A 19,177-nucleotide genomic window follows, 5' to 3' on the forward strand; every position below is an offset into this window, starting at 1 on the left:
CAGCCTCGTAAATGGCTGGCCACCCTGTTCCCATCCTTGCCCCTCATGGTCTCTTCTCACCACCACAATCAGAGTAACCCTTTAAAAATATAAATTAGATCGTGTCAGTTCTCTGCTCAGTGGATTCCAGGCCTCCACAGTTGTAAGTAGGAAATAAGCCCTTGGCTCTGCAGCCAAACTGGTAAGGACAGAGGGAGCCTTGGCCTACCCATGGCTGCACTGCCCAGCAAGCAGAGGCGCCTGGCAGGAGGCCTGTCCTCTACAGTTTAGGCAGAGCTATGGGCACCCATGCGTCCGACCGGGGGCTTGGTGTAGCTCTAGAAAGACAAGTGGTGCAGTGGTGGGTTTCCTGCCAGGTGGGGACTGTGAATAAAGACATGAATGTGGGCAGGTGAGTGGCGCACACTTCCCTCAGCCGAAACAAGTGCTGAGCAGGGCAGGCTGGGGAGCACACCCTGCACTTGGATGCCGTCTCTGTGGATGGTGACGTCTCAGTGAGGCATCTCTCTGTTGCCTTTGTTTGAGAATCAGTAGCTTAAAAAATTCTCCACCAGTGAGAAATGTTCACAATTTCCTGTTTAGCCTCATAGATGCATCTAGAGGCAACTTTGAGGAAAGGTCCACCAAAACTATTATCCCCAGTGATTAGTTGAGGAAAGTGGTCTAAAGAGGTGACTTACTAAGGATCACAACTATCTGTCCCAGACCCTGGCACTGAGAGCTGGGGCCTTAGCAAGTCACTTATTCTTCTGGAGCCTCCTTCTTCTTACCCAGAGGAGGAAGAGGAGGAGAGGTCAAGGGGAGAGGAGGAGGAGAAAAGAAAACCTAGAGATGGGTCTGCAAAACATCTATAGATTTTTTTTTTTTTTTTTTTTTTTTGAGAGAGAGAGAGAGAGGGGAAGGGAGAGAGAGAGAGGGATAAAAACATACCTGTGAGAGAGAAACATCTATCGGTTGCCTCTCAAAAGCCCCCAGCTGGCCCAGGCAGCTGCAGTGAGCACCACGTCCAGTGCATAGCCGGCGGGGGCAGCGGAGGGCTGGGCGGCGGCAGCACCGCTCCTACTGGCCTGGCCCTGCTGAAGCTGCAGGGGCCTTTTTGCAACCAATCCAACAGAAATAGAATGTAAACCACATGGGTCATTTTTATTTTCTGTAGCCTCATTTACAAAGAGATGAACATAATGTTAATGTGTATTATTAAACCTACCATAACCAAAATATTATCATTGAATGTGTAACCAGTATAAAATATAATTTCTGAGATATTTCATGCTTTTTGTCCCCTTAGTCTTCAAAATCTGGTGTGTAGATTATGTGTATAGCACATCTCAATTTGAACCAGCTGCATTTCAAGTGCTAAACAGCCACAAGTGGCTGCAGATTACCATATTACATAGTGCCAATCTAGATTAGACATGAAAGTCTATGTGATTGCACTTGTCATAATACTGCTAATATTAACAATAGACTGTTAACATTTTGTTATATGCTCATCTAGTCTTTTCTATGCATAGCATTATTTTTGCAAAGTTGAAGTCATATTGCCCACACAATGTTACATCCTTCTCTTGCTATTTTGTGGTTTCTTTCTACATCACCAAAAGTTATTCACAATCATTATCTTTAGTGCTAATATCATAGACTAGCCTATCACCTGACTGTGTCAAAATCCTCTTAACCAAAATCCAAAAGCTGGACAGCTGCAATTTTTCAATATTGCAAGTAGTGCTGAGATGAGTGTTTTTACATTGCTTGTGCTTCTTAAGGCCTTGATGTAAATCTCTCTGGTATTCTAGCCATTTTTAACAAAGTGATTTTTGACTATCATCAATCAATCACAGAACTATCAACAAGTGATTTATGACTGGTTGCTGAAACACCTTGGTTTCCCATCCCACACCTTCGCTACCTGGCTCCGTAACCTAGGGCAAATCACTTCACTTCTCATCCCAGAGTTGCTCCATTTACAAAGTAAACTGATTGTATTAGATGATTTTTAAGGATTTTTCTAACTCTTAACCTTCAGTGATGTTTTCTCCTCACCCTCACATCTAATCAATTTATCTGTCAAGCTAGTCATTACAAGTCCTACAAGTCATATCAAAGCCACCTCCTAAACATTTAAGAACCCATCCACTTCTCCGCCGCCCCACTCACAGGGCCTTTGTACAGGCCACTCTCGTCACTCACCCAGACTGTGAGGGGCATATCCAGCGCAGACAGAGTTAGGTTCTAAAGTGAACATTGAAATCCAAAATCAAGAATAAGATTAGTGAGGTATGTGTGAAAGCCTGGGGCTGGCAGGGAGGAGATGCTCAATGGATATCTGCAGCATTTGAATCGGAACCAGCTTCAGGAGACCCACCCTGTTCTTGACAGGTTGCCAGGAGTTCATAGTGAAGTGCAGGCTTTGCCCTGGCCCAGACACAGGGTGCTGTAGGAAGACAAAGACCCAGCAGCTTTCCCAGAAGGGCTGACAGTCTAGAGGGGAAAAAGGAAACCCTGTACACAAAATAAGCATGCCTCAGGCAATGTCTGCATTGGAAAAACCAGATGGAGAACAGAACCATTATCTGAGCAATCCAAGCAAGCCTGCTGTTGAGGAAAAGCCTTAAAGAAATGTGTTCTATTTCTTTTGTGAACCAAGGGTGAAGGCAGCCTGGGAAAGCAAATGTACAGGGCTCTAGAAGACCAGAGTTCAGGGCTGTGCCCTATAATCTTAGGCAAACCCCAAAACTGCTTTTTGATCTCAGTATCATCAGTGGTCCGATGGAGATAGAGTAATACCAATGTTGCCCAAACCTAACCACTTACTAGACTGAGTTGTGAGGTTGATCACCATGATTACAAATGAGGAAAACGGTGATTCAATGGGGCAAATAGCTACATAGGCAACTGAAAATGTGTCTCCTTGAGATCCTACTTCTCTCAAATGTTCAATAATCATAAGTAACATTGGTATCAAACTTTATCCTGTGATAGGCAATTTTGTGTGCATTTATTTTATTTTGTTTTCAGAATCCCATAGATGTTATCATTTGCTCCTTTTACACTTAAGGATGCTGAGATGGAGAGAGCTTAAATAAGTTGTTCAAGTTTACAGTTTGTGAGGGTCAGGTGCAGGCCCTTGACTCCTTGGTTCTCACTCTTTCCCCCACAGGGTACTACCTTGTCATTGAAATCCTTATCACCAAGACGTTAATATTATTAACATAAATATGAATCAAGTTTGTATATTTATTTCCCTTTGATCAAGGACACTAGAATGCCAAGACTGAGGCTCTGAAAAAATTGCCTGACACGCAAGAATAGCAAGTTCCTGCTCATATTAAGGAAAAGTAGCTGTCCCCATCTGATTTGCATTTCATGCCATACAGCAGGAAATATCTAAGTTGACAAATAGGATATTTACAACTGCAACAGATACTTGGCAGTTAGTTTTTAACAATTGTTGCAAATGTAATTTATTTGCTATTATAAAAGGGCATTGCTGTGCGGATATGACTCCTGAAATTAGCTTCAGTTTAGCAAGGGGCCTTGACAGCTTGACCTCTTAATATCCTTATAATGATGCCATTTGCATTCAATGCTTACTCGAGTCACTCACTGCTAGATTTGTTTGAGAGGAGTCCACTCTAGGGCAGATGTATTATGTATTTTAACATACCGAGTTGGTGTGTGGGGCACATGTAGGTTTTCTAAGAGGAAAAAAATGTTTAATCAAGTCTTCATGAAAATGTGTTCGTTTCCAACTTCCTACAGTGAAAATGCATTACAGCTAATTACAGCATACTCCAGAAATACAATACTTCATGTTTTCTCCACAAGATATTTCCATGGCGTGGGTTATATTAAACAATAACATGTTTTGATCCTCTGCAACTTTAGCTTCTAATCTGACTGGGAAACTCGTACAGGGTAAGAGTGAGTTGGGCCAAGATCAATGCTGTCTCCTCCAGCAGACATTGGGAAGAGGGTGGGCTTCAAGCCAAGCAGAACTGGATTCAAATCCCAGCACTACCCCACTACCCCTTCCTAGCTACGTGGACATGGGTGTCTCTCTGCACCTTGGTTTCTTTATCTCTGACATGGGGGTGTTATTTTTAGGTTATTATAAATATCTGAGGTGTTTGTAATGTACCTTCCACGTTGTAGGTACTAGGTACATGGGAGCCAGTCATGTTTGTGTTGCTTTTCAAAGCTCAGATGCCACCTTCTCCATGATGCAGCCCTGACTTCACCAGACAGACTCAGTCTCTCCTTCCTTTCTGCTCCCGTAGGACTTTGTTCCATCCTTTTATTATATCATGTATTGCACTGTGTTGTAATTACAGTAGTGCCTCTCTATATCGCAGTTCTATATACGTACTGTAATTGAATACGTATGTCTCTATGTTCCCTTCTTGATTGCAGAACCTCTGTGCCTATTCACCTTTGACTAGCACAACACCATGTCTTAAACATTGAACTGAGGAGGATTCTAGGGTGCTACTGGATGCATGTGGGGTGGGAGATCACAGGGGCACTCCAGGATGGTCTGCCACAGGACAGGGGAGAGTTGACACGTGACCCACATTTGTCATCTCCAGTGTAGCACATAATAGATGCTCAGTAAATATATGTCAAAGAAATTAATGGACATCACTAGTAGTAGCTTATGCAATAGTAGCATATAGATTATAAATGTCTGTTTTCAAAGCATTTTTGTTTTTATTGCATCATAGTATTCTAATAATCCTGTGATTCCACTTGTGTGGGTGTTACCACTGTTTCCCAGTTGAGGATATTGTGACATTGTGGGGCAGCGGAGTGACTTTCCTGTATTTGCGTAGTAAAATAGTGGTACAGCTAAGACTTACATGCCAACCACAAGTTTCCTTTAAGTATCTTATTGAAAATCCCCGAGAGGCCAGCACTGCTTTTTCTGAAATCAGGGCAAACTGCCCTTTTCCCATATATGCTCACTCTTCCCCCTGTGTTTGCTCTCCTTTACTTCCCCATCCTCTGAGGCTTCTGCCCAGTCTCATTTCTCAGTAGAAAGCATTGCCCTGACCATCTTAGAAATGGCAAACCATGGGCAGAAAGAGCCAAGTCCACAGGAACATTTCGGAACTGGGCATCTCCAGCGGATTACCTTGCCCAGGTGTTTTCACTCGTGTAACTTCCCACGAGAACCTTGAATCTTTTGATCACAATCAGACTGGAGGTTCCAGCCCTCCATTAAAAGAAATAGAAACAGAAGCAAACACATCCACTCTGTGGAGTCACATGTTCATTGGCTCAGTTGTGTCTGGCGTGGGCTGGGCAGGGCTGGGCTGGGCTGGGAGGATATGACTTTCTCCCGGAAGTGGCTAGTCTCACCCACACTCCTGTTTTAATCAGGTGTGGGCAACAGGCCTCGACCTCTCATACAGTGACCAGCTGGCCCTGACTCAGCTCACCTTATACCTGACCGATGGCCATCTGGACTGCAGGTTTAGCACCCTCACAGTGCCCCGCCCTGTTCCCAAGACAGAGAAGAATATGAGCTGCCTTGACGCCCTGTCAGTGCCGGTAAGCAACTTCCTGACTCTCCCCGCGTTCAGCAACACTCAGCCCCTGCTCACTGAATTCTGGCGGTGCCAGGCACTTTGAGTTTAGAGAGAGGGAAGAACCTCAGGCAAGCCACTTAACCTTTTCGAAATGCGGTTTTGGAATATGAATGCATTGGTCAAAGGAAAGGGGAGAGAGCATTCCAGAAGGAGGGAGATCTGGGTGGAAGGGTGAGAGAGCACCCGGTTTCCCAGGGTTACATCTGCTTGGCGTTTCCCTCAGTTCTCTTCCCAAGTCACTTCCCTGGACAAGCACATTATACCCACTGCTTCAATTCCCAGCAACTTCTCACAAAACCCATGTTTTTTCTTGCCCCCACGCCACTCCACCCCCCACCCACCCCCAGCCCCCGCCTGCTGTTTTGAGCTTCAGCCTTCTAGACCCAATATTCTACATAACTTCTCCATGAAGTCCTCAGGGTCAAACCATCCAAAACTGCATTCATTGTCTCCCTTCCCTATACTTCTTCATGATGGGTTAGGCCAGAGGCTGACAGGACACCCTTATCCCCACACCCAGGTGGCCAAGGTGATATGCAAACCTCAGCATGTTGCTCCTCTACCTGGGATTCTGAAATGACTCCTCTCATATTCAGAAAAAAAAAATCCCAGCTTCCCAGCTGGGTTAATGAGGCCTCCCATGATTTGCCTCTTCCCATAGCCCCCATCACAAGCCCATCTCATCACGAGCCCAGCGCTAGGACGGCTGAGGCCAGCAGTCCTGGGGCCGGCTGAGGTTTACCAACCTCAGAACCCTAGGTAACAGAGGGTAGATCCCCATGGGGACAGTGGGCTAGGCCAGTCATGGGAAGGAGGACAAGAGGCCCTGAGTGTAGGTGGGATCTGAGAATGGACGGGCTCTCTGGCCACAGCTGCTCTGACAGCTGCCAGAGGATCCTTCTGCCTCTGCAACAGTGGGCTTCGAAACCTTTTTGCAAATGAAACTCTACTTGAGATCCAAATATATCAAACAGATAAAAGAGGAATTCCAGTGATAATAGGATGCCACACTGGTGCCCTAGAGGTACATTTTCAGAGCAGTCTCTCCTGCCTCTGGGCAGAGTCTCTTTGGGCCCAGGAGATGCCTCTGGATTTAAAGAGTCCTTGTTTGACAGTCCCCCAGGGTCTCCACAGTCACATTCCTTGGCAGGAACCTGGTGTGCCTTTGGAAGAGTAGCTTGAAGAGGGTGCCAACTGTCTTGCGGGATGTTGGCAGTAGTCTTTTTCTCCTCCCAATCACTTGTCCTGTAAGGTACCAGGACCAGGAATCCTGCTCAAAGGAATCCCCTTGATCTTTTTGCTTATTAAGAAGAGAAGTAGAGTTGGACTGGGGAGGAGAATCAACCCATTTTAATTAGGTCTCAGGACCTGCTGAGAATCTCTGAGGTCCAACCACACCTGGGGCCTTCCTCCTCACCAAAGGGACCTACAGAACCCTCAGCTCAGTGCTAGGGGAAAGGACAACAGTAAAACTTGAGCCCTTCTGACTTAGTGAACCTAACTCTGTGACATTTCTAAAATGAAGATGGAAGCTGAGTTAGTATTCAACAGGAGGCTTGCAAAGACAATTGGCTGCATTTAAGTATGTTGCTTCATAAGACTGTAAGCAGAAGTTGTACTTAGAATTAGAAGCACTCTCTCATTATCCTCCATCTTGCCTGTAGGTTTCAATCTTAGCTGCAGGCAACATGCGGGAATTCTGTGATCAAAAGTCTTAGACACTTCTAGGAGTTGCCTGCATTCAAGAGGGAAGCATTATGATCTTCAATAATTCAAATGTCTCTATAGTCACTGAAGGAAAGCTATGCGGTTTCCTAATGTTGGGGTAAATTGAAAGTGCTTTAGATTTTAGGAAGATAAATGAATGTTCTCACCTCGGTGCCACTGTGTGTGCATGCGTGTGTGTGCACACACCTGCTCCCATGCATGTGCACATATGTGATAGGCGACTTTTTAGAAAAGCACGCACACTTGTACACACGTGCAATTTACAACCAAAGTGAAGCTTCCTAAACAAGTGTGAACAGACTGTGATGCCATCAGGTTTATGATCAGTCAGTTGACAGCCCCCTTTGAAAACTGAAGAAAAAGGAAGCGCACAGATAAAGCCATAATGAGGGCGCATTCAGAACTAACACCTATAAAACACTTCATTTGGGCCTGTTCCTTTAAGTAATATGCTATGCAGGAAAATGCAAAACTTTTTCTGGACTCTTAGAAGAACTGTTGTCCCATGTCAGAAACAGGTGGCAAAGAACTGTCATTTAGATCCATTTAGACCAGGTGCACAAGTTTGTGATCCAGTATCTTCTACAAATAACCAATTAAATGCAGAAACAAGATCGGATGAGTCCCAGAGGTGCATGTTTTAGAAATGAAAAGGAGTCACCTAACAACTTTTAAACTTTTAATTAACATTCTGTCAGAATGGGCAGAAATCGTTATCCTTTCCTACCTGTCTTTACGCCTCCTCATCATCCATGGCCTCTCCGCACCGCAGTTGGTGAGCAGTCAGAAGGGACCATCTCTGCAAACATCTTCAAACAACCCAAGTCATTTATAAGCATTTTTAACAGCACATGGTCTGTAATGAATGATTAAGTAAAACCTTTTGTGTTAAATTACGATGTTAATAATGGTTCTGTCTCCTGTAATTTATTATGAATTCTCAAATGCTTCGGGTTTGATTTTGATAGAATGCAACCACGAAGTTTATGTGATGACTTTATTTTTAGAGCTCCTTCTTTGAAGGCACACATTTCCCCCACTACTGCTGCTACTGTAATTATGTACAAAACCAATCACTCATTAGAGTTAGGATACATTATCTTCCAGACAGATGAGGCTAAATAAGCAGCACATTAATAATTCAGAGAGCAGTTCATTATGCATGTGGTTGCCTGCTTCGTAACTGAAATAAGAACCTCATCAGCCTCTGCCAACCCTTAAACAATAGTTCTGTGTTATTGCAACCACATTCAAGTTTACGCTTGTTAAACTGCTACTTGGATTATTTTATCAAACATTCATTTATTTGTGGTCCCTTACTGCCAAGAACAGATTTTGGAAGCTCCTTTTTTTAAGTTAATGATTTGAGCAATGGGTGTTATTAATTCTCAGAATATTATAAACATGATTAATTTTCAGGCAGAGATTTATTACATAAGGATTTCAACTATGTCAACTGAAATGCATCACTGTCAAAACAAGTATCATGGCGAAAATAGAATATGCTCTACACTTCAAGTGCTGGTGCTCAGAACTAAATCAATTTAAATTGTGGCTGAAGCAAAATTATATTCTCCAGTGAAAAGGAGTATTTCCAGCTTCCTTTATTTGGCTTGAAGCATTCTTGTTAGATTGTGATTTAGAAAGGTAGTTTAATAAAACTAGACTTCTACCAATAATATTTTGTCTTCTGTTTTCCCCCTTGTTTTACTAGAAAAGGCTAACCTCTGAAATTCACACACATTCCAAATGTGGCCAGTGGGAATTTGGAGTGAAGAGCACTGCTCAGAAGTCAGGGGTCATGAATTCTGATCCTCTGTCTGCCTCAATTTCCTCATTTGTAAAATTAGGGAGGACCAAATGGCCCCCAAGCTCTCTTGAAAGATCTGATTTATTGGGCCTATAAAATAGGGCTCTATACCAAGCCTGGCCCAGGCAGCCTTGCAAACAGTAGGGTGCTGTAGGGTGGGGCATGTCCTGGAAAGGGACGCAAGAAGGGCCCATCCCTCCGTAACCCAACCCTGCATTAAAAGGTCTTTTTCGTGCAGAATCTTTTAGAAAGAAGCAATAATGTTGTGACAGGTCACATCCTAAGTCCTCATCAGCCATTACCTTAGCTATCAGTTAATACTTTCAGCAAGAATCAACTAGAAGTAAATTCAGCAAGTATTTACTCGGTAACTACTTTGTGCCAGACACTCTACTAAGCCCAGAGGCTATAAGGATGAGTAGCGAAGAGCTCCAACTTTATTAAAGAACACAGATAGGTCAGCAGATAACTGTAATGCACATAATAATATGATAATAACATTCAGGATGTATCAAGCCTTGACGCCACACCAGGTACTTTACCTAAGTGCTTTACATAAATCTTTACATAACCCAATATATTAGGCAGGTGCTGTTATTATGCTCGTTTTTAGATAAGAAAACTGAGGTTACGAAATGTTAAGCAGCTTGTAGAAGATCACTCAGCAAGCAAGTGTGGGGGCCAAGATTAAAGCCCAGGTCTGCCAGACTTTAAAGCCATTGTACTACCCAACCTGCCTTGCATTGGCTGAGCGTCAATGACCCAGCCCCAAAGAAGAGCTTCAGCTCATCCCTGAAGAAGTCTCTGGTTGAGGCCATGAGAAAGCTCTTCTTCCAAAAGAGGTTTCATCTCCCTGGGTGATGAAGTTGTTTCCAGGCATGGTGCCTTTATCCACTGGATTCCAATCTGCTCAGTGCTCAGCAGAGACTCAGTGAGCACTGAATGGGCCAGAGGGGCATGGAGGAGTCTTCTGATACCATAAAACCCATTTAGGTCATGATGTCCTTGGCAGACTTTACAACATCTGAAGAGAGTAGACTACACAAGTCAACCTTGTAAAAATGATGTTTTCTCTTTGTATAATGCTTTGTACTTTGAAAAGGCACAAGCGTATTTGACCCCCATAATAAACCCGAGAAATAAGGAAGACAAGGGTTATCATGTCCATTCTATGGAATAGGAAACTGAGGCTGTGCAAAGTTAAATGAGCTGCCCAAAGGCATAAAGTTAAGTAAGTGGCAAAACGCAGGGCTTCTGGTTCATGTCCCTTTCTAATGAAAAGGTTTATTGGACAATTGGTCAGTTTTTATTTTAAATAATTTTTCTTATTCGTGAAATTATTTTAATTAACAAATGATAATGATAACTAACATTTTTTCAGTGCTTACTCTGTACCAGACACTGTTTCAGGGTCTTTATGTGCTCAGGTAAACCTCAAGACAACATTGTCACCGATGCTATCAGGTTGGATAAAAGACAAGTCTAGATGATGGACAACTTTTTCCTACAGAAACCACAGATTTGGTTAAGTCTTTAAAAAGTAGGTTTCTCATATATGTTTACCTTTATTAACACTATGATTGCACAATTATTAATTCATTATAATTGCACAATTAGCATTATGATTGCACAATTAATATATGCCAGGAATTTCACCGAACATTAGGGATACAGAGACATTTGACACACTCCCCATCCTTGAGGAGTTGAAAGAAATATAAAGTAGCACATACGCAAGGGGAAACCCAAGCCCTCATTTCAGTGCCATTTGAGCAACAGCCTTGCAACCTGCTGCTAAAGTTCTTGGGAAAAAATGTGGACTGATAGGGGCAGGAAACACATTATTAACAACACAGAACTTGGTCTGTCCTTAAAGACTAGGACAGTCACTGAGTGTCAAGGAGAGGGAAGCCTCCCCCAGAAGAAGGAACAGAAGCCAAAGAGAACCTGTGGTCTGTTAGGAGCTGACAATGAACCAGATGGGCTGAGGCAGAGAATCTGGGGAATAGGAAGTGAGAGAAGTGGTTGGAGCAGTCCTCTGAGCAAGTTTGAGAGTGTCTGCCTGCCAAACCAGGTATGTGGACTGCATCTTGTTTGTTTATTTTTTAATTTTTATTTATTGATTTGAGAAAGAGAGAGACATCAACTTGTTGTTCTACTTATTTATGCATTTATTGGTTGATTCTTGTCTGTGTCCTGACTGAGGATCGAATTCTCAACCTTGGTGTATCAGGAGGATGCTCCAACCAACTGAACTACCCAGCCAGGGCTGGACAGCATCTTGAAGGCAAGAAGGAGACATGAAATATTCTGAGCATTGACCAACCTGGGTTCGGGAGACAATCTGGTGGTAATGCTGAGAATTCCAGTGACCAGCAAGGAAAAGGCCAGCCTGGGAAATTTCATTTAGTGTAGGTCCAAAGGACTCTAGATCTTGTACATACTTTCAAGGAAACAGCAACAAAAATAAGAGCTAGCTACCATTTATCTTGTGCCAGAAGTTGGCTAGATGCTTATTTAATCATCAGAAGTCAGAGAAGTTAAATGACTTATCCAAGATCACACATCTAGCAAGTGGCCTAGTCAGGTTTTGAGTCTCAGTCAGTCCAACTCCATGGAACCTTCCCACTCCAGAAAATGCTAGAGTGTCCCCACCTCCCACACAGGAATGAAAAGCAGTTCTTCAGGCCAAAAGAGTCTGGGTTAGGATGGTGATGGTAATGGAAAGAAGAGGCATATTGGAGACATATACCAAATATCCTGGCTTTCCTTTTAGATTCTTCATGAGTCATAAGCTGAGGTCTAGGTGGAGGGGGTATTATAGTCTGTCTCTGTAGAGAGAAAGAAACCTCAGGACAGTCTGTCCTTACTTGCTGTCCAGAAATAGTGGACACTGAGCTCTTCTGCATGGTTTAGAGCCAAGATAAATAGCATTGAGCTGAATCGAGCTACCAGATGCCTGCTTACCTCTCTTCCTCTCTGACTGGGGCCTGATCTTGTATTTGCTAGCTTATATACTATGGCAGCATAAGACAAGTTTAGAAGACAAAAATAACCTTGGAATTATCTTGTGAATTCATGGTAATTACCATGCAATTACATGCTCAGTAACCACAATGGAATTCCAGAGTATTTACAGTTCACTTCCATATACAAAGCTCAGGCTTGTGGGCCTTCACTGTGCTGGCAGGAACATGGCACAGCCCAGCACGGCCTGGCATGGCCTGGCACGGCAAAGCGAGCAGGCCTGGTGACATGTCTTCCCAATTGACTGAACAGCGGAGTCACAGTTGCTTGTAGCTGGTTCTTGTCATCCCACCAATAACTCCTGCTAAGTCCACCAGAGCCACACCCTCTTCCAAATGATATCCTCTGAGCTCAAGGCCTGGAGTGACTTCCCTGAGGTGTTCTACTCTAGGGATGGTGTGACTGACCTCTGTGCCTTGAAATCACCTGCTTCTGCCCCGAAGCACTCATTAACTGGAAGTTCCATGAATTATATCTTTTGAAGTCTCAGGTCAGAGGGAAATGCCATTCACTTACTGTATTTCATTTATCCGTTCTTTCTTCCATTCAGAAAGCCTGTGTTGTGCTTGCGATATGCCCAGCCTGGGGATTCACAAACCACACACAGTGCCTGCCCCCAGAAAGCCTCTGGCCACATGAGAGAGACAACCAGGGCAACAACTCACACTAGGTCAGGTGATAAGTACAGTGGCGAGGCACAGGAGGCTCAAACAGATTTTCTTTTGTAAAAAGAAAATTCTCAGTGGCTACAAATAGGACAATACTAACAGAAGTGCACAACTCAAGATGCAGAAGCCTGGGGAGCCCAACATATTTGTAGATGTGGACTCTGCATACATGTGGGAAGGGCAGGCTTAATTAATAGTACTGAAAACATGACCATCAGATATAATACTTTATTAAATCTTGAAGGAACATAATAGGCTGGGGAAACATATCTCAAAAGTTGAACATGAAATGTGTGCGTGTGTGTGTTTGAGAGAGGGGTGGGGAGAGAGACATTCATTCTTCTCTGGGCACTAGGTCAGTCCCAGTTCCCCTGCAGCCAGCTGGGAACCAACAGCATCTCTTTTTCCTTCTCCTATTCCAAGTACTGCACTAAAGCAGGCACCTGGTTGACCAGCACTTGAGGACCCCTAAAATTCAAAATCTGAGCCAGGTACCTTCATTTCCTGTGCCCAAAGCTGGGCCATGGCCCCATTTGCCATTCTCCAAATTTCCAGTTATCCAAAGACAAATATAGCTCAGTTGTCAGAGGCAACTATCACATCTCACAAAGGACATGCTGCGGACCTACCAGGATTGAATACTTTCTTCTGTACATATTAAATCTTCAATGTTTTGAGGAAATATCATAATTTTAATACTTTAGGCCTACTATAACCAGTTCCTTTGGGGCAGCTCCCACTGATAGGCAAATGAGATAAAGAATAGCAGTTTCTCAAACAAATTAAGCAGTTGAAATAACATTTTTCACAATTCTCAAGGAGGTGGACTGTACTTAGTGGCTTGCTTGCAAAGAACACATTATGGAAAGGGCAAAAGTATGCCTACAGTGAAAAACCTGACAAAAACTGACTTAGCCAGGTCAAGATTGGCCTCCTCAGTCGTGTTGATACAAGTACCCTTGATAGGAGGTGATGAAAATGGCAGTTCCCCTATGTAGTCCTCCTCTCAGAAACAGATTACCCCATTTTAATCATGAGAAAAACATCAGACAAACCAAAACCAAGAAGCAGTTTACAAAACAGCTGAACAGCACTCCTCAAAGCTGTCAAGATCATCAAAAACAAGGAAAGTCGGCAAACTGTTACAGTCCAGAAAAACCCAAAGAAACATGACAACTAAATATGATGTAGTATGTGGATGGGCTCCTGGAACAAAAAAAGGGTGGGGGGACTAATAAAATCAAAGCATAGAATGGACTTAAGTTAATAGTAATGTAGCAAGTTGGTTTCTTAATTATGGCAAATGTACCACATCAATGTAAGATGATAGCAATAGAAATAAAAATGAACTCTCTGTATCACCTTCATAACTTTTCTGTTTACCTACAACTATTCTAAAATCAAAAGTTTATTTAAATAGTTTGTAAAGAGTCTGACATTCAGTTGCGGTCTTTTCCAGTCGCAGGCCACCCATCGCTACGCAGTGATGACCACCCAGCTGAGGCACGACAATCTCTCGCTGATTTTCCACTATGTTTTTCTCCAGATGTGTAAGGCCCATGGCATCGGCTATGACATTGAGGTACGAAGGGTGACAGTTAGCCAAAGCTAGACCAGATACATATAGGCGTGTGGACAATCTAGGCAGCTAATAATGTGGGGCCCCTTCAGACAGATACTCTTCAAACTGTAGTTTGACGTGTTTTTGGAGGACAGTTGGATGCTGCTGAGGGAAGGGCAGGAAGGCGGCTCAAAAGGGGATGGCACCTGGCCCTGGGACGTTCAGCTCCGCCCCCAACTTGCACACCCACCTTGGTAAAGCAAAAGCTCTGTAGCTCACCAGACAGAAGAGGAATTTGGGGAGCCATATCTTGATCCTGAAGCGTGCCCGTAAGCTCCCTGATTCCACCCAAGTTGCTTATCAACAACATCCATCCTCAGCTCAGTCTGCTTGGACTGCCACCCCAAACACCGCTACAGAAATTTATTCCTCACAATTCTGGAGGCAGGGAAGTCCTAGGAGAAGATGCTGGTCAATTCAGTTCCAAGTGAGGGCTCTCTTCCTGGCTTGCTAAAGGCGAACTTCTCCTGTGTCCTAACATGAGAGAGAGAGAGAGAGAGAGAGAGAGAGAGAGAGAGTTTTTTCGCACTTTGGTTCAGATTTTCAAATCTCTGACACTGATAGCTGTTCAAGACCTGAGCGACCCATTATACTCTTACTTGTGGAAGACCCATCCCACATCACATCAAACATGTTCAAGTGTATTCACCTCTCACATTAAATGTCATTTATATTATAGATAATGAGATAAGAATTGGGCAATTACCAGTTGATCAAATGTTTTGATTTGTAGATCATCTGTTCTACATTTATTTTTATTTTTCATACTTGAGAATAAATAGAATGTTTCAGGGGTCAAGTCTCTTTATAGGTCCTTGAAAAGCATACAGACCTTAAGCACAAGGCCCACAGTGAAGAAAGTGGCCCTAGTGACACTTGGCGGTCCCACCACATGGCAGGGCACTGTCAGGGTGCACGGGGCCCTCTGCTTAGATTGATTCATGCTGTTTGCAAACATGTATAATGGAGCTCATGTTCTCTTGCAAATTACATTAACATTAGTAAAATATAGAAAGAATGAGAGAAACCAGATTGAACTGATTTACCTGAAATTAATTGTTACATCTGCTCAACACAATCCCTTTGGAATTAAATAGTGTTCAGCCTCAAACTGATTAGACTGAAGCAATTCTATGTACCAGAAGGTGGCTAAATCTATCTCAACTTTATCTGAATCTATTTGTTTTATTTTCTTCTAAATTATCAAAGCAGAACAAGCTCTGTGAATAAGCATATGTGACAGGGAAAGTGTCCTATCTAGAAGAAAACGTGCTCCATAACCTTCTATTGCCTGAAATTATTATTAGAGATTTATTTCTTTGGCTAAAGGCTTTGTACTTGATTGAAGTTCTAGTACCCCTGAGAAAAGTAAAGCACCAAATTTTATGTTATTTATACCTTTGTGGCTCTGAGTTGGTCAGATTCATTTCTAGGAAAAAATTTTAGTATGGGAAACAGACTGCCACAGCCCAGGGAAAACAGTGGATGTTGCTGAGGGAGAAGTTCTGCTAAGGGTGAGGAGACTTACAGAAAGGGGCAGAAAGGCACTGGGAACCCAACTCTGCCTCCAGGTCACCTGTGCTGTGCTGAACAACTTATAAAATATGAGCTATGAGTCCAGGCTGATATGGCTCAGATGGTTGGAGCATTGTCCCATTGATCGAAATGCCCTGGGTTTGATTCCTGGTCAGAGCATGTACCCAGGTTGTAGGTTCAAACCCCAGTCAGGACGCATATGAGAAGGCAACCAATCAATGTTTCTCTCTCTCTTCCCTTCCTTCCTCTCTAAAAGCAGTGAAAAAATGTCCTTGTGTGAGAATAAAATTTTTTTTAAAGATGAGATATGAAATAGAAAAGAAAGAAAAATAGAATCTGAGGGCATTGGAGTGATAGAACCATATGAAGAAAAAAATAACAGAAGAAAAGAGAGTGGATAAAATCTAGAAACTGGAAGAATCCATTTTAAAAAAAACAAGGAGAAGAAGATAAACAGAAAGAAAGAAAGCAGATAATAAACAAAAGTACAAGAAGGCAGAAAGAGAGAAGAAAAACAGTCCTAAAAATGTGGAGAGAGAAAAAAAGAGTCATGTGACTACTTGAAAAATTTGGAAATTCTTCAACAATATCCTTGCTCTAGTTTTCCTGAGATGGGTTCTTATCTTTCCAGACTCTGGGGTCCATTTCTGGTCAGAACCATCCATTTGTTTTCTTAATTGCCTGTCTTATGCAGGGGCTGAACCAGCCTTTATAGAGCACCTACTAGGTGCTGGCACTGCACTAAGGACTATTCATTATCTAATCTTCGTATCTCTCTTGTAAGAAGAGATTATTTCTACCATATCACACTGAAGAATTTAGGCTCAGAGCTTTAGCGCTTTCCCAAGATCACACAGCCATTCTGTGGAACTGACATTTCAATCAATAATTTCCATAAAGTCAAACATGATTCTTTCTCTTACACCAAGCAGCCCCCTTTGTGCCTCCCCTCCCCCCAAGGACTGTCTACATTCCAAAATACTGTTACCAACCCACCCAAGACTTCTGGGAAACATTTCAAATGAAATGATATCCCTTGTGTATTTCTTAGCTAAAGAAGCACAGACTTATTCCTAACCACCACTACTATCGCTGCCTTACAAAAGAAAAACAAAAGCTATGTTTAACAAACAACTTTTCTAAACTTTTATTGCTTCCTTGGGTTATGCTGAGTCTAAAAAGACCAGTATCACCTCTGCTACCTGCTCCCACTCTTGGTCAAATTCAACGTCAGTGCTCTTTTCCTAAAAAGAAGCATCACTAACAATAGATTGTTGTCAATGCCACCAAAAAGAAAACCCTTGAAAGTCCTTATTCTCAACATTATGTTTTTCTTCCCATTATTATCACATAATTTCAACTGATGTTTCTTGTCCAACATCTCCAGGAGAAACAAAAAAGGGAAATGAAATCACCCTATGAGTTTTATTTTTCCTTGCTGAACACTGGAAGGAAGCATTGCTGCGTTCGTAACCAACTTGGTGGATCTCATGCTTGGCATTTCTGCAATGCTACAAAATACCCCCACTGATTTCCTAATGAAATGAAGTTTCAGTGAAAGCCATATGGAGGCAAGTGTTCTGTTTACTGCCTGCAACAGTGTGGAGCGGGGCTGGTCCCACACACGCACAGGCAATGTGCCACGGTCCTAAATAGCTGCACCACCACCAGCAACCATTTCCCGAGGCCAGGATGTTGCCATGGTGGCAATCATTAAGACTCTTTAAAACATTCTCATTCTCCTCCTTCCAGGCACACAACAAAATTATACTTCCTCAACCCTGTCCCTGAAGCCAGGCATGGCACCGTAACTTGGTTTGGCCAGTGAAATATGAGAAGTGATGTGCGTCTTTTCTCTACAGAAGCCTAGAAGAGCCACTGCATGAGTTGGCATATCCTTTTCCTGCCTCAGAAATCATGGACACACTGGGAGATGGAGCTTCCTTCAGCCTGAGTCCCCAAGCGTTCCAACGGTGACCAGAAACCCCTGCCAGCCCATGTGGGAAATGGAACATGAGCGCAAACCACAATTTTGTTGTTATGAACGACTAACAATTGTTTGAGTTTGTGTTTTTAATTACTGCAGCGTAACCTAGCTTACCTAATTGATTCAGAAATTAGTATCAAGAAAAGGATCCTCTCCAAACAGAAAGCAAATATTATCCTTTCAACATGGTATTAGTATAAAAATTATTGAGATAGTTTACATTTTTATACTAAGTCTTTGAAAGCTACAACATATCTCTGTTTCAATTACTAATATTTCAGGTTCTCAGTAGTCCCATGTGGCTAGTGGCTACTGCATTGGGCAACACAGTAAAGGATGTGAGACACCTTACAGATAATTCATCAGTGGTTCTCAACCCGGGCTGCCCCTTAGAATGACCTGAGTGAGGAGCTTTACAAAGTGCAGATGCCCAGGCAGGGCTGGGATTCGGGTGAGGCTAGTGAGGCACTTGGCCAGAACATGAAATTTAAGGATGTAAAGGGAACCTTGTACACTATTGGTGAGAATATAAGTTGGTTAGCTACTATGGGCGTTGCTCAAGAAATTAAAAATACAACTACCATATGACCTAGCAACTCCACTCCTGGGTATCTGTCCAAAGGAAATGAAACACCATCTCGAAGAGGTATCTGTACCCTCGTGTTCACTGCAGCATTATTCAAAATATCAAAGATATGGAAACAACCTAAGTTTCCGTTGATGGATGAATGGATAAAAGAAGATACATATACAATGTAATACTCAGCCATGAGAAAAAAGGAAATCCTTCCATCTGCAACAACATGGATGGACCCTGAGTGCATTGTGCTAAATGAGATTAGCCAGACAAAGACAAATATTATATGATATCACTTATATGTGGAATCTAAAAAGCCAGACCCGTAGAAACAAAGAGTAGAATGGGGGTTACCGAGGGCAGTGGGGTGATAAGGATTGGAGATTCATGGTTAAGGGGTACAAGCTTGCAACTAGAAGATAAATAAATTCCAGAGATGTATAGCATAGTGATTATAGTCAATGATACTACATTACATGCTTCAAAATTGTAAAAGGCTAGATCTTAAATGTTCTCATTGCAAAAAAGGAATAATTATGTGACGTGATAGAGGTCTTATAGCAAATGAACATGTTGTACACCTTAACCTCACACAGTGTTACATGTAAATTACATCTCAATTTTTAAAAAAC

At 42.7% G+C, this 19,177-nt stretch overlaps 1 protein-coding gene across 1 annotated transcript in view; it reads left to right on the forward strand.

Annotated features, from left to right (window-relative positions):
• The window catches only part of LOC150016688 (IQ domain-containing protein H-like), an 89,246-nt gene that overhangs the window by 63,897 nt on the left and 6,172 nt on the right, over nucleotides 1-19,177 (forward strand). Inside the window, 2 exon segments of the mRNA XM_090270821.1 lie at nucleotides 5,383-5,553; nucleotides 14,284-14,406. Coding sequence (XP_090126947.1) covers nucleotides 5,383-5,553; nucleotides 14,284-14,406 — 294 coding nt within the window.

The sequence above is a fragment of the Furipterus horrens genome, unplaced genomic scaffold (assembly GCF_987537825.1).
Source record: "Furipterus horrens unplaced genomic scaffold, mFurHor1.1.pri manual_scaffold_3, whole genome shotgun sequence".
Taxonomy (NCBI): domain Eukaryota; kingdom Metazoa; phylum Chordata; class Mammalia; order Chiroptera; family Furipteridae; genus Furipterus; species Furipterus horrens.